Consider the following 16,885-nt stretch of genomic DNA (forward strand, 5'->3'; position numbering starts at 1 on the left):
TAAACCTCAGTCTATACTGTGTCATCTCAACGGAAATACGCGGTGCCCTATTTAAAGTGAATGTGGTTGTCTCTAATGCATAACCCATAAACGATAGTGGTAATTCGATAAGATACATCACATCATGCACCATACTAAATAGTGCGTGGTATGACGTTCAGACACATCATCACACCATGATGTTCCAGGTGGCATGAACTGTGAAACAATTTCCACATTGTCTTAACTGTGTACCAAAAACTCGTAACTCAGATATTCATTTCTATGATCATATCGTAGACAGTTCATCCTCTTGTTACGACGAACTTCACTCTGAAACAGAATTGAACTTTTCAATATTTCAGACTTGTGATTCATTAAGTAAATACTCCTGTATCTACTCAAGTCGTCAGTGAAGTAAGAACATAATGATATCCACTGCGTGCCTCAGCACTCACTGGACTGCATACATCAAAATGTATCACTTCCAACAAGTTACTATCTTGTTTCATCTCAATGAAAACAAGGCCTTGCTCATGTGGTATGATTTGCATGTCACTAGTGATTCGAAATCAGGTGAGTAAAGATCCATCAGCATGGAGCCTCTTCATGCAATTCATACTAACATGACTCAAGCGGCAGTGCCACAAGTAAGTGGTACTATCATCATTTAACTCGTATCTTTTGGCACCAATGTGTAACACTACAATCGAGATTCAATAAACCATTGAAGGTGATTATTCAAGCAAATAGAGTAACCATTATTCTCTTCGAATGAATAATCGTATTGCAATAAACACGATCCAATCATGTTCATGCCTAACGCAAGCACCAAATAACAATTATTTAGGTTCAACACCAATCCCGATGGTAGAGGGAGCGTGCGACGTTTGATCATGTCAACCTTGGAAACACTTCCAACACGTATCGTCACCTCGCCTTTAGCTAGTCTCCGTTTATGTCGTAGCTTTCATTTCGCGTTACTAATCACTTAGCAACCGAACCGGTATCCAATACCCTCATGCTACTAGGAGTACTAGTAAAGTACACATCAACATTATGTATATCAAATATACTTCTTTCGACTTTTGCCAGCCTTCTTATCTACCAAGTATCTAGAGTTGCTCCGCCTCAGTGACTGTTCCCCTTATTACAGAAGCACTTAGTCTCGGGTTTGGGTTTAATCTTGGGTCTCTTCATTAGCGCAGCAACTGTTTTGCCGTTTCACGAAGTATCCCTTCTAGCCCTCGCCTTTCTTGAAACTTAGTGGTTTTCCAAACCATCAACTATTGATGCTCCTTCTTGATTTCTACTTTCGCAGTGTCAAACGTCGCGAATCGCTCAAGGATCATTGTATCTATCCTTGATATGTCATAGTTCATCACGAAGCTCTCAAAGCTTGGTGGCAGTGACTTTTGGAGAACCATCACTATCTCATCTGGAAGATTAGCTCCCACTTGATTCAAGTGATTGTCGTACTCAGACAATCTGAGCACATGCTCAACGATTGAGCTTTTCTCCTTTACTTTGTGGTCAAAGAATCTTGTTGGAGGTCTAGTACCTCTTAACAAGGGCACAAGCATGAAATCACAATTGCATCTCTTCGGAACATCACTCATGTTCCGTGACGTTTTACAACGTTTTCGGCGCCTTGCTTCTAAGCCATCAAGTATCTTGCACTGAACTATCGTGTAGTCATCAGTAATGTGTATGTCGGATGTTCATAGCATCCACAGACGACGCTCGAGGTGCAGCACACCGAGTGGTGCATTAAGGACATAAGCCTTCTGCGTAGCAACGAGGACAATCCTCGGTTTTACAGACTCAGTCTGCAAAGGTTGCTACTATCAATTTTCAACTAAATTTTCTCTAGGAACATATAAAAACAGTAGAGCTATAGCGCAAGTTACATCGTAATTCGCAAAGACCATTAGACTATGTTCATGACAATTAGTTCAATTAATCGTATTACTTAAGAACTCCCACTCAAAAAGTACATCTCTCTAGTCATTTGAGTGGTACATGATCCAAATCCGCTATCTCAAGTCCGATCATCACGTGAGTCGAGAATAGTTTCAGTGGTAAGCATCCCTATGCTAATCATATCAACTATACGATTCATGCTCGACCTTTCGGTCTCATGTGTTCCGAGGCCATGTCTGCACATGCTAGGCTCGTCAAGCTTAACCCGAGTGTTCCGCGTGTGCACTGTTTTGCACCCGTTGTATGTGAACGTTGAGTCTATCACACCCGATCATCACGTGGTGTCTCGAAACGAAGAACTGTCGCAACGGTGCACAGTCGGGGAGAACACAATTTCGTCTTGAAATTTTAGTGAGAGATCACCTCATAATGCTACCGTCGTTCTAAGCAAAATAAGGTGCATAAAAGGATTAACATCACATGCAATTCATAAGTGACATGATATGGCCATCATCACGTGCTTCTTGATCTCCATCACCAAAGCACCGGCACGATCTTCTTGTCACCGGCGCCACACCATGATCATCCATCAACGTGTTGCCATCGTGGTTGTCGTGCTACTTATGCTATCACTACTAAAGCTACAGCCTAGCAAAATAGTAAACGCATCTGCAAGCACATATGTTAGTATAAAGACAACCCTATGGCTCCTGCCGGTTGCCGTACCATCGACGTGCAAGTCGATATTTCTATTACAACATGATCATCTCATACATCCAATATATCACATCACATCGTTGGCCACATCATATCACAATCATACCCTGCAAAAACAAGTTAGACGTCCTCTAATTTTGTTGTTGCATGTTTTACGTGGTGACCAAGGGTATCTAGTAGGATCGCATCTTACTTACGCAAGCACCACAACGGAGATATATGAGTTGCTATTTAACCTCATCCAAGGACCTCCTCGGTCAAATCCGATTCAACTAAAGTTGGAGAAACCGACACTTGCCAGTCATCTTTGAGCAAAGGGGGTTACTCGTAACGATGAAACCAGTCTCTCGTAAGCGTACGAGTAATGTCGGTCCAAGCCGCTTCAATCCAACAATACCGCGGAATCAAGAAAAGACTAAGGAGGGCAGCAAAACGCACATCACCGCCCACAAAACCTTTTGTGTTCTACTCGAGAAGACATCTACGCATGAACCTAGCTCATGATGCCACTGTTGGGGAACGTCGCATGGGAAACAAAATTTTTCCTACGCGCACGAAGACCTATCATGGTGATGTCCATCTACGAGAGGGGATGAGTGATCTACGTACCCTTGTAGATCGTACAGCAGAAGCGTTAGTGAACGCGGTTGATGTAGTGGAACGTCCTCACGTCCCTCGATCCGCCCCGCGAACAATCCCGCGATCAGTCCCACGATCTAGTACCGAACGGACGGCACCTCCGCGTTCAGCACACGTACAGCTCGACGATGATCTCGGCCTTCTTGATCCAGCAAGAGAGACGGAGAGGTAGAAGAGTTCTCCGGCAGCGTGACGGCGCTCCGGAGGTTGGTGATGACCTTGTCTCAGCAGGGCTCCGCCCGAGCTCCGCAGAAACGCGATCTAGAGGAAAAACCGTGGAGGTATGTGGTCGGGCTGCCGTGGAAAAGTCGTCTCAAATCAGCCCTAAAACCTCCGTATATATAGGTGGGAGGGAGGGGAGGAGGCAGCCTCAAAACCTAAAGGTTTGGCCGAAATTGGAGGTGGAGGAGTCCTACTCCAATCCTACTTGGAGTAGGATTCCACCTTCCCACTTGGAAACTCTTTCCACCTTGTGTTTTTTCCTTCTCAAACCTTATGGGCCTTAGTGGGAACTTATTCCAGCCCACTAGGGGCTGGTTTATCTCTTCCCATAGCCCATGAGACCCCTTGGGGCGTGACACCCCTCCCGATGGTCCCCGACACCCCTCCCGGCACTCCCAGTACACTACCGATGATCCCGAAACTTTTCCGGTAATGCACGAAAACCTTCCGGTAACCAAATGAGGTCATCCTATATATCAATCTTCGTTTCCGGACTATTCCGGAAACCCTCGTGACGTCCGTGATCTCATCCGGGACTCCGAACAACATTCGGTAACCAACCATATAACTCAAATACGCATAAAACAACGTCGAACCTTAAGTGTGCAGACCCTGCGGGTTCGAGAACTATGTAGACATGACCCGAGAGACTCCTCGGTCAATATCCAACAGCGGGACCTGGATGCCCATATTGGATCCTACATATTCTACGAAGATCTTTATCGTTTGAACCTCAGTGCCAAGGATTCGTATAATCCCGTATGTCATTCCCTTTGTCCTTCGGTATGTTACTTGCCCGAGATTCGATCGTCAGTATCCGCATACCTATTTCAATCTCGTTTACCGGCAAGTCTCTTTACTCGTTCCGTAATACAAGATCCCGTAACTTACACTAAGTCACATTGCTTGCAAGGCTTGTGTGTGATGTTGTATTACCGAGTGGGCCCCGAGATACCTCTCCGTCACACGGAGTGACAAATCCCAGTCTCGATCCATACTAACTCAACGAACACCTTCGGAGATACCTGTAGAGCATCTTTATAGTCACCCAGTTACGTTGCGACGTTTGATACACACAAAGCATCCCTCCGGTGTCCGTGAGTTATATGATCTCATGGTCATAGGAACAAATACTTGACACGCAGAAAACAGTAGCAACAAAATGACACGATCAACATGCTACGTCTATTAGTTTGGGTCTAGTCCATCACATGATTCTCCTAATGATGTGATCCCGTTATCAAGTGACAACACTTGCCTATGGCCAGGAAACCTTAACCATCTTTGATCAACGAGCTAGTCAACTAGAGGCTTACTAGGGACAGTGTTTTGTCTATGTATCCACACAAGTATTGTGTTTCCAATCAATACAATTATAGCATGAATAATAAACGATTATCATGAACTAAGAAATATAATAATAACTAATTTATTATTGCCTCTAGGGCATATTTCCAACAGATACACGCACATTGCAGAAGGAAGTGAAAAAGAGCAGATCACGTGCAAGTGCAAGTGGGAACAAATCAAGTTCAACTACAAGCAAAAAAAGATTAGACGTTCCTCAGCTTGGACAACAGGCCAAACAGTCGATCCCACCCCTCAGGGTGTTACCCGAGAATGTCCCCCCTCTGGTGCAGGGGCAAGATTTGGAAGTATAAAAGAAGTGGGCGAATGAATGGGGTATCCCGGTTAAAGACATTCTGGCTTCCCAAGACGACAGGTTACCCAAGGCTGTGGTAGCCCCTAAGCCACAGTTTGTCATGGGAGCACCTTTGGTCAGCAAAGATGATCCCCCAACAAATATGCGTTACTTGCATACATGGTACTTAAGTGAATCAAAGAATGGGAGAACGATGATCGTGGTGAGTGTCCCACGGGAGTACTATGGCCGCCCCGAAGAAATCCATATCGACTTTGATGAACTCTTCCAGATGTACAATGGCGACGCCCTCGACAAATCGCTTATGAGTTGCTATTGTGTGTAAGTTTTTCAATTCGTTGTCTACATATAACTTGTTTAGTTATTTCAATTCATTGTCTATATATAACTTGTACTCTATTATGCAGAATGAAGATTCTGGATTGTAAAAGTAAGAACATCCTAAATATTGGGTTTATTGACCCAGATAAAATACATATAGCGACGCTAACTGATAAACCCAAGGAGACGGAGGAAAACCTTCTAAGGTTTCTAACAGATCAAAATTTCTATGACCACATACTGTTTCCATACAACTTCAGGTGAGGGTCTTTACTCTGTTGTGTCCATTCACTTATAAGTGTAATTGATAAGTTACTGACACACACACACACACACACACATATATATATATACATGTGCAGCTTCCATTGGATTCTGTTGGACATTCAAATTGATAAGGGAAGAATTGATGCCTTCGACCCATTATCGAGACCCTTGGAACAGTTCCAAAGCCTGCAGGACATGCTTCAAGGGTAATTTCAATCATTCTTGCCCTCTATCGGTCTCTTTCGATGATTTTCTGATATATCAATTAATGAAAAACTTAGCAAATCATTATCCTTGTCGGACAGGGTTTGGAAGCGGTTCAAGTGCGTGACTCCCGGTATCGAGCCTGAGAAGCTGACCTTTAGAGCGGCTCAGGTAAGTAGTAGTATGATATACTTCTATTTTCAATACATTTATGATGCTAGATTATTATTTTGATTATATATCACTACTAGGAAAAGGCTTGCTAATGGCGCACCATTTTTTGCTACTAATGGCGCACTATAGGTGCGCCACTAGCATCACGCCATTAGATTTTTTTACTAATGGCGCACTACAAGTGCGCCATTAGTATCTGGTATACTAATGGCGCACCAGGTAGTGCGCCATTAGTATTGCTCATGGTGCGCCATTAGTATCTGGTATACTAATGGCGCACCAGGTAGTGCGCCATTAGTATATATCCTGGTGCGCCATTAATATAGATCCCGGTGCGCCATTAGTATATATCCTGGTGCGCCATTAGTATAGCTTATGGTGCGCCATTAGTATGCCTCCCACGGCCATATGTACCCATATGCTCTGGCTTACTAATGGCGCACTAGTGTGCTGAGTGATGCGCCACTAGTATGAATATTAGTATTTATTTTATTTTTTCTGATATTTGCACAGATTACAAAATATATTATTGCACAGAATATAGATAGCACAACATATAAACAACAGATTTATCGAATACAATAGAAGATTAGTCTCCGAATACAATTCATCATATTAGTCTCCGAATTTAAAATACCGAACAAAGTTAGAACATTACAAGTCTCGAGACCGCGAGTAGCGAGTTTGTCTTCACATTACAAGTCGATATATCGACCATCTAAACTACCATCACATATAGAAGAGAGCTGCGGTCATCACGATGAGCATAATCGCAATGAAACTGGTCTTCATCCGGTTCCTCCAACGCTCCCTCCTCTCTCCCGCTAGATAGCGCGCGTATCTAACTTCCGCCTCCGCCCTTGTGGTGTACCCTTTGTAACTGTTACCGCTGAATCGATGAACCTGTCTCCAACACTCCTCCCAGTCGTCGTAGACTCCGGGAACCTTACCCTTGTACACGACATACGACGACATCTCTATGCACTATCCAAACAAAACATTAGTAGCAATTCACAGAGACATACAAGTTCATTAAAGTTTAATATTACAACTATAACAACACGATTCATGGTCCTACTAATAAATAGCATCGATTATATATAAGTTGAACGACTGTCCAAACCAAAGAGACATACCAGTTCATTAAAGTTTAATATTCCAACATGAATTAGTAGCGATTCACGGGAACGTGGATGAAGCTGCCGTCTTTCGTGATGGTCATGAAATTGCGGTCGTTGTCAGCCTCCATTTGTAGCATTGTATCTATCTCACTATTGGACAGCGGAGATCTGAGGTAGAACTGCCCCGAGGTACGAAGGACATCTTGATGGATGATTTCCGCAAACTCCGACTGGATGCGAAAGAATTCTTGTCTGATGTCCGCATCCTGGATTGCCGACAAGCGTGCGGCCCAATCTTTGAGATTATTTGGTAGCCGAAGGTGATTACTGTCCCGTATGATCGCCCGCATGTGATGGAGGGCGTAGTAGGCATCCTTCTGACTGCCAGGCGGCTGCTTGACGCACGCGAACGTTGTATTGTGGGTGAACACGTGCTTGCCGTGCCTGAGACTTGTCCTGCTGAAGGTGCCTCCAGATATGGCGTATCCAGGAAGAGCTTCATCAAGAACTTTCTTGATATTTGTGTAGTCTTTTTTTGACTGACGGTCCGAGTCGAAATACGTGGCCGTGGAATATTTCAGGCTTAAGAGGATGAGTGTGCAACGTGTGTCACTGCACAAAACACGGAATGTTAGAACAACAAAGGACGATCAAAATCTAAGAAATCATATGTTACGTGGCGATGAGGGGATAACTTACCAGGGAAAGTAAGGCACGAGGAAGTTATCCTTTTCTGAGTTTGCCAGAATGACGCCTTCGAGGTATGAACTCGCGACTTGCCGGTCCCCAGCGTTGCCCAAGATCTTGGCACGCATATAGAAGGGGTCGACTATCACTAGGTCCGGGGTCTTGTCTCTAATGATCCGCATCTCCATACTCAGCGAAAATAGCCGAACGAAGGTGTAGTGCAGCGGATGAAGGTTAAACATAGCAAAGATGTCAGCAAACCGCAGGACGATCATACCCCCAATGGCGCTATCGACAAAGCCCTTGCCCTCTGGCACCTTGGCCACGAAAACTGGGTATGCCACATTATTCTCGGAGAGACGCCGCTTCTCCAAATAGAGAACACTGTCATGCAGACTCCACATAGCACCGGTTGCAGCATTGAGCAGATTAGTCGGTAGCATCGGCCTACCCGCCACATGCACCCTCCTCGAGATATCCTTAGGTGAAGGTGGCCCGTCCAGAGCACGGATCGTACTCAGTGCCGGCTGGATCGCACCCTTGTTAGTCTTTCTTTTCCGTCCCTTCTTCTGCTGATGTAATGGGATCCAGTTCATCTGCTCAGAGACCACCTTCTTGAGTGTGTTGGGGCTGATAATATTTCACACCTCGGCTATCTGAGGCTCGGTGAAGGCGGCAGCTGGAGGCGTCTCCTCAAAACTAAACGCCAGACAACGCCTGTTGCAATTGGGTTTCTCCGCGGTACCAGCTAGATCGCGGTCGTCTTTTGCAGGGTTGGGTTCTTGAGAAGGAGGCCCCAAGAATTCCTCACCGTACCCATGTTCGGCAAAGTACTTATCGACCTTGGTAAATGTACCATCGTCGTCATCGTCGTCGTCCGGAACCTGTGTCATATGCATGTCCGGATCCTGTGCCATATGCATGTCCGGTAGCGTTGCGGCGGTCTTGCCATGGCTTGGCGCCGGCACGACTGGCGGTGTTGTCTGTGGGGTGGTGTCCCCCGCCCCCAAACGAATCTGGCTCTTCGGCCAAAGCAAGGGCCAGCTTAAGCAGGCGCTGAGGGTCATCACATCATCTATGTCGGCCCCAGCGGGGTGGAACGGAGGTAACAAGTCGTCGCAGCCTGGCAGCACCCGAACCAGTTGAACCCTATACGTGGTGGGTGGCATTGGTTTACCGTGGAATATGGGGTTGCCCGGTTGAACGATTCTGCCCTTGGCAACATCGATCAACTCGCGCCCATGAAGTGCAGGAGAGTGCATGGAACGTCGGCGCCGGCGCCCTGCGAAAACATGTAGGGCGTCAGGGGATGCCCAGTCAAAGGCAAGGAGATGAAGTCATCGGCCGAGAGAGGCTTAGTTACCGTGATGGCGTCGAGCTTGGCTAATGTCGAGGCACCGCCTACGGCGGGCGTGCAAGTGACGGAGGGGCCGCTTGCTGCCGAGGTGCCGGCCGGCGCCGGAGACACCAATGGCATCGCCTGCGCGTTGTGCGAGTTGCTGGCCGTGAAGCTGGGAATCGGGGGCGGCCCCTGTTGGCTGCCCGCAACCCACGCCTGCAGCCCCTCAATCAAGGTAGGCACAATGGCGGTGATCACCCCTCCCACTTGGTGTTGCACTAGCTCTTGGACTATCTCCGAAATCCGCGCCACTTTTGCCTTGAGTTCTTCAACCTCGCGCGACTGGCTTACCAAGTTGGTATTTCTCTCCTTTCGCCCACCAGCGTTATAGTATGACGACCATTTCGTGGACAAGCCTTTGCCGGCCACACGACCAGCTGACGACGGCTTACTGGACTTATCCTTGTTTTTCATTATGTTAAACGCCCTATTTAAATTGGTGTCCCAATGGGAGCTCTGAGACGACCCCGCGCTACTGCTTTCAGTGTCCTGCGGAAGGAATGAACCATTTAGATATTTGGCTTCATTAATTAGAATGCAACCATATGGAGCTAATTACGTGGGGTGTATTCCTTACTAGAACACGCTCAAGCGCCCTGGTCTTCGCATCCGTGGTAAGCTCCTTTGTTACTGGGTCCACCTTGTACCGAGCCCTGACATAGTTCCTGGTCTGCTTGTCACCGTATTTCTCGAAGCAGGGTGGTAGCCTTGCTCGGCACGCTCCGCGTCCTCCTTGTCCCATATAGGTTCCGCCACTCCGTAACCGCCGGGACCGAGTTGGTGGACCCCTAAGTTCAACTCCCGCATTTCTTTCCCCCACTGACTTGATTCCGCGGTTGCCTTGCTCTCGCACTTGATCTTGAACTCCTTGTAGTCATCTTCGCTGATCGATGGATTTTTCGCCTTGATCTTCTCATAACTATCACCTTTGTCAATCATTCTATTCACCACGCTTCTCCAAGTAGACAGGGCCTTGCTCATCTTCGTGAGGGCGACACTGTTCACTTTATTCCTTGAGAGGCGTGTGTTTGCGACGTCACCGGGGAACTTGTATCGTTCGTGCAGCTTCGTGAAGAGGAGGTTGCGCAAATTCCCTCGGTCCTTATGCCTTAGGTTCTCGGTGTTGATCGAGACAGTGCTCCGGAGAATGCACCCGAGCTGAACCGCGTACCCCTTGACTATTTCTTTGGGCGCCGTTGGATACCCGTCGGAGTTCACTTCAGTAAATTCCTCCTTTACGGTGCTGAGCACGTTCGGGCGCCGGTCCTTCCGTTGCCTCTTCGATTGGCTGCCATCTGCGCGTGCGCTGCCATCATCAATGGTGGCATCCTCGGCGACACCATCAGTGGTGTCATCCCTGACGCCACTAGGGGTTGTGTACTCGGGATCGGTGTCTTCCGCGGCGTCCTCATAGCGGTGAGGTTCTTCCACCATCTCCTGGGACAGCTCCCAGAATGGCTTGCCCGAACCGCCGGCCTCATCATTGTGGGCCATGTTTCGCTCTAAATAGGAAAAAAGTTTGGTCAAAAAGTTGGTTATTGTCAAGGAACAAGATCATGGTCTCATCATTTAGGGTTTGTCGACACCGAGGCATCCTAAAAGCTAAGATTTTATCATTTAGGGTTTGTCGACGCCGAGGCACCCTAAAAGTCTAAGATTTCATCATTTAGGTTTTTATCGACACCGAGGCACCCTAAAAGCCAAGGTTTTATAATTTAGGGTTTGTCGATGCTGAGGCACCCTAAATGCTAAGTTAAGTTTTCATCATTTAGGGTTTATCGATGCCGAGGCACGCTAGGTTGACTGATATATATGGGTATCTTCTAATAATATACCCTATCAAGAAAAGGGAAGGAGAATTCTAAGTTGGGCCTAATCACTTGGCTCTATTGCCACCTATGGTTTAATGCAGCAAGAATAAAGGGGCAGTTGATCCTACTTAATTAAGTACTAAGATACCCCGGCCCATGCATTAGTCGCAAGTACCCCATATGTCCTATTTTTAGCAAAGTCATGCTAAAATTCACGGAAAATTTCAGCATGACCTTTGCTGAAAATAGGACATATGGAGTACCCGAAATTGCCGGAACGGAAATTAATCGACATTCCGGCAAACTCAAGGGCCTCTCGGGGTACCTGCAAAATCATCACGACACGATGGTCAGAAACAAAACCCAGCAAACTAGCACCACAATGTGCCTCTACTTTCATATGGATGAAAAGGACACAAACCATATGGTCCTCTGCTTTCATATGGACAAAAATAGGTCACCCAACAAAAAATCATCAATATTTTAGCAAGTTTGTACCCTCAAGAATGAACATATAGCAATATCTGTTGTCCCCCCATAACATACGGAAATCAAAATCAGCTCAACTTAGATGACTGGCTAACTCATTTTTCAGATAGCAATATCTGTTGTCCCCCCATTGTACCTGAAGAACTAGCGGCTGCTGCTCCTCTGCCCGTGGTGTTGATGCTCCTCTTCCGCTGATCCAAGTACTGTACCTGAAAATTAATGAAGTTGATTTAGTGTTAAAATTAGGCATGCGTTAAGTATGACAACACATGTAAAATTGATAAGTACTAGGAGAGACTAAGTTAAGAGTTACGGATTACAATGTAGACGTTTTTGCAAGCTTACGAAGTAAACTAAACATTACTTACGAAGTAAACTAAACTTTGAATGGAAGGGAGGATCCCACCTTGAAAGTATCTATCATAAGCAATCTGCCATCTCACAAAATACAGAAAACAGACTTTCTCAATAGTTGCCTTGACACACAACATGTGGTTATAGAGAACAAGATAACCCTAAGGTGTCGTTTAAATTCACCCTGTGATGTTTGGTACATGGATGCATTTATATACTTGAAAAAAACACGTGCTTGTGTGAAAACAAGAGAGTCCCGTTATACGAGGTCATGTGGTAAAAAATTATTTCGGTCGTGTCTGATCTCTGATGCAGCTAGTTGGCACAGAACCAACCTTCTAAGCATTTGCACAAGCTCCACCAGAACGCACATGACTGACTATAATCGCACATTTCCCTGAGCTTCAGTGCGTAATGTAATATAATATGCATCTTCATCTGCTAGTATGTGTGATATCATAAACTTAAGTTTTTCAGATATATAAGCTTGCTTGGTGTACTGTAGAGATCAAATTCATAAGGACAAGGAGGAATTGAGCACTACAGTCAAATTTGACTTGAGAAAAACTGCAAATGCGAGTCACTGAAAGATGTTAAGTATGAAAAGAAATATAAGTCAACATATGACCGTGGAGTATAATGACCAACCTTGTATTCGGCCAAGAACAGCTCCACTTGCTAGCCCTCCAACAACAGAATTCATGAGGTCATCGGGTCTTGTAGCTCGAGCATCTCTTGCAAGTTCACGTGCACCTAAGTATCAAAAGAGTATGTGCCTTACAAGTTTACTCCAGCATGCTGTTTGTCACCTTGATTAATACACATGAGCAAACTAACATTTCAAAAGTAGAGAAAAAGAGGTCACGAAAGTGTGCAAGCGTGCGATACCACAGGAGCTGACACTAGTATGGGCCACTGTTTGCTGTTTAAATTAGCTTGTAGCTATATATTTAACTTGCATCATTAAAGTAAACTTGAGCCAGCAGGTGAAACTTATATATAGCCAACTAAAGATCAAAACATAAACAATATTTAGTGACTTAACACTCATCCATGCCAACCAATATAAGCTAAACCAGCAGAAAAAATATAACCTTGCAGCATCACCTGCCACTTTGTTTGGACTATTTAATTACAGACTTAGCAGGACTGCAACGAAAGCAAGAAACCCTGATAACCTCATGAATATGAATTTACCATTTATCAATCAATGACAGAATCGAACAAAAATGATGTGCTAAATTAACCAGTTCATGTTCATGTACTGTAGTCGAGTATGCACAACACAACAAATCAGCGAGCAATGAAGCTAACCGCCTAACCCTAAACCAAAAAAATTGGGGAATTGTAAAATGGTACCTCAAATCAGACTAAGCCAAGTGTCGGGGTGCAGACTGGGCGGTCGGTGGCTGCCGCCGACTTGCAGGGGCGCCACGCGGCGGGGCAGGGCAGCGGGGTCATGGCCTGGGGCGGTGGCGCAGCTCGCGCCGAGCGCCGTGCAGGCCGAGGGCGCGATGGAGAGGCAGGTGCCGAGGATCTGGGAAGATGGGCGTCCGGCGACGAGAAAGGGCGGCAAGGCGGGCAGAGGCGGTGACGGGACGGCCGGCGGCTAGGTGTCGGAGGCGGAGGCGGCGGTGGTGACGGAGGCAGAGGCGGTGACGGGACGGCCGGCGGCTAGGTGCCGGAGGCGGAGGCGGCGGCGGCGGCGGAGGCAGAGGCGGAGCAAACCCTAGCGCGCCAGAGCTCCGTGGGCTGCGTGGACGAAGGTGGGGGAGCTGCTGTTTGGTGGAAAGGGGTAGGGGGAGGCCGCGGGAGAAGAGAGGAGGGCGCGACCCGGCTTAGGAATGGCGCACCCCGAGCGGTGCACCATTAGAATGTTTTTTATGTAGTAATGGCGCATGTATATGAGGTGCGCCTTGTCTATGTTGTTAACCTCCGAAGTAGCAGCGCAGTGGTCCGTGGGTTTTGCCTCCTAGCAGGAGGTTGCGGGTTCGAATCGTGTTCCCCCCTCTTTTTTTTCCTTTTTTTCTATGCATTGTTTTCTTGTGCTGGTTGCACGTTGGTTTGAGAAGTGCCTAGTATTTTTTTTATGTTTTCAAGTAGATGTCTAGTATTTTTTTTTATGTTTGCAATTAGATGCCTATGAATATCTAGTGCCTCACAACAACATCTAGTGCCTAGTATTTTTTTTGCATTGTTTTCTTGTGCTGGTTGCACCTTGGTTTGAGAAGTGCCTAGTATTTTTTTGAGAAGTGCCTAGTATCTTGTGAATAGGTGTTCTAGTGGTAAGTATGCCGACGGCGACGGCGGTGGAGCGGGGGAGGGTGCGGGGGGTGCTCGGTGGCGAGGGGGATCTTGCGAGGGGTGATAGCGATCGAAATGGAGGGGATCGAGATCGAGTGTCCTCATGAATATTCAATATTTTTTCATATTGAATATGAAAAAATATCATCAAATTTAAATACAATCGATCTTAGCTAGCTATTTGTTCACAATCTTCTTGCCCTTATTTTTCGTAAATGGAGTTCTTCTCTTGAACGGACGTCCTTTAGGTAGGGTGGTCCTGCTTCTTCTTGTGGTGTATGCTGGTACTTCATCATCGTCGTCATGTTCCATCTTCGGGTCGCCGTACTTGTCGAAGTCTTGCTCATTGGCGACTCCATCCATTCCGATGATCTTCCTTTTGCCTCTCCTCATGACAACACGACTGGGCTTTGGCGGGTCGGTAATGAAGAAGCATTGGTCCACTTGGGAAGCTAGTAACCATGGCTCATTTTTCGCGGTGATGTTTGCGCCCGCGGTCTTGGATTTGGCTTCGGGTATAACCATGGTGGTGAAATACCGGTCTTCTTTTATGACGCTCTTGGCCCATCTGACACGGAACATCGGGACCTTCTCTCCAGCGTAGCTCAACTCCCAAATCTCCTCGATCCTTCCGTAGTATCTGTCCTTGTCGTTACCGGTGTAGGATTCCATCGTTACCCCGGAGTTCTGATAACCATCGCTCTTCATGTCCTTTCCCTCGGTGTAGAATGTGTAGCTGTTGGTATCGTACGCCTCATACGTCATCAGGTTGTGCTCGGCGCCCTGTGACAAGGCGAATATGAGTTGTTCTTCCGCGGAAGAATCCTCATGTAAAGGGTACGACAAAAGCTTCTGCTTGAACCAACGCGTGAAACATGAGTTGTGCTCTTTGATTATATCTCCGTCCGTCCTCTGTTGGCCTCGGTCATTGTACGTCTTTTCAATAAAGGTTTTGTGCTCTACGTCCCAAGGATCGACCACGTCTATTTGTTGTAGCGCGACTAGGTTTGCTCTTTCAAAGTCAGCGAGTCGACCCTCGAAGTCGACATGCATTTCGCGGCGACCCTCACGGTGACCCCATCCTGCGAGCCTGCCGAGGTGCCTGTTGACGGGCAGACCAACGGGGTTCTCGATGCCTAGATAATTCGTGCAGTAGGAGATGCACTCTTCGGTCAGAAAGCCCCTGGCTATGCTTCCCTCTGGACGTGACATGTTGCGAACGTATCCTTTGATGACACCATTCATCCTTTCGAACGGCATCATGCTGTGCAGGAACGTCGGCCCGAGTTGGATGATATCCTCCACGATATGGACCAGCAGATGCACCATAACGTCGAAGAATGCGGGCGGGAAGTACATCTCAAGCTCGCATAGTATCACCACGATCTCTTCCTGTAGCCTTCTAAGTTGCCTCACGCCAACCGACTTCCGAGAGATGACGTCAAAAAAGTTGCATAGGCCAAATAGCGTTTCACGGACGTGCGCGTCCATGATCCCACGGATTGCAACTGGAAGTATCCGCGTCATCAGCACGTGACAGTCGTGAGACTTCATCCCGCTAAACTTCTGCTTCGCTGAGTCTAGGTATCTGCTTATCTTCCCCGCGTAACCGTAAGGAAGTTTTACTCCTACGAGGCAGGTGAAAAACTGATCGATCTCCTCCTGACTTAGAGTGAAGCACGCGGGAGGGAAGTCATTTCCGGTCTTCTTGTACTTTTTGCCTTTGCGACGACTTTCCTTGTCCTGCTTCGCCTCATCATCATCATCATCATCATCATTATTAGCGTGAAGCTCCTCCCTGATGCCCATTGATTTCAAGTCTGCCCTTGCTTTCGGTCCATCTTTGGTCCTCTCTGGCATGTTGAGCAGGGTACCAAGCAGACTCTCGCACACGTTCTTCGTGATATGCATGACATCAAGGCTGTGAGGCACACGGAGGATCTTCCAGTACGGCAAGTCCCAGAAAACAGACCTCGTTTTCCATACCTTCAGCAGCGGCTCTGGCGCCTTTCGCTTCTTTCCCGGCTGTGGCGCCTTTCCTGGCGGTGGGCACTCTTTCCAATTTTTCAACAACTCGTATATTTCCTGGCCGCTCCTCATAAGGGGCCGTCTTCGGGGTTCGGTTTCACCATCGAACAGATCCTTGCGTTTTCTCCATGTGTCATCGTCGCGAAGCCACCTTCGATGTCCCATGAACACGATTTTTGAAGACCCGGGATCTCTATCTAGCTGGCGATACAATGTGTCATCCATGCACCTGACGCATCTAGAAAATCCGTGGACCACCTGCCCCGCGACATATCCGTAACCGAGATAGTCGTGCACCGTCGTGAGCAGTGCGGGTCTCATAGGGAAATATTCTTTCTCTGCGGCGTCCCACGTATTGGCTGGCGTTTTCCACAGCGTGTCTAGCTCCTCTTTCAGCAGCCCCAGATATAGATTGATGTTGTTCCCTGGTTGTTTCGGCCCTTCAATTAGCATACTCATGTGAATGTACTTCCTCTTCATGCACAACCAGGGGGAAGGTTGTACATCCACACAAACACAGGCCAGGTGCTATGTGTGCTTCTCTGGCTGCCAAACGGAGTGACTCCATCGGTGCTCGCGCCCA

The 16,885-nt window shown here is 47.0% G+C and overlaps 1 protein-coding gene across 1 annotated transcript in view; it reads right to left on the reverse strand.

Moving 5' to 3' along the window:
• LOC123397189 overlaps positions 1–12,343 on the reverse strand; it is a 39,985-nt gene extending 27,642 nt beyond the window's left edge. The window contains exons 1-2 of the mRNA XM_045091837.1: positions 12,306–12,343; positions 11,753–11,825 (exon numbers count right to left, since the gene is read on the reverse strand). Coding sequence (XP_044947772.1) covers positions 11,753–11,825; positions 12,306–12,343 — 111 coding nt within the window. The remainder of the gene's footprint in view (positions 1–11,752; positions 11,826–12,305) is intronic.
• Positions 12,344–16,885: the final 4,542 nt, after the last annotated feature.

This window comes from Hordeum vulgare, chromosome 5H (assembly GCF_904849725.1).
Source record: "Hordeum vulgare subsp. vulgare chromosome 5H, MorexV3_pseudomolecules_assembly, whole genome shotgun sequence".
Classification (NCBI taxonomy): Eukaryota; Viridiplantae; Streptophyta; class Magnoliopsida; order Poales; family Poaceae; genus Hordeum; species Hordeum vulgare.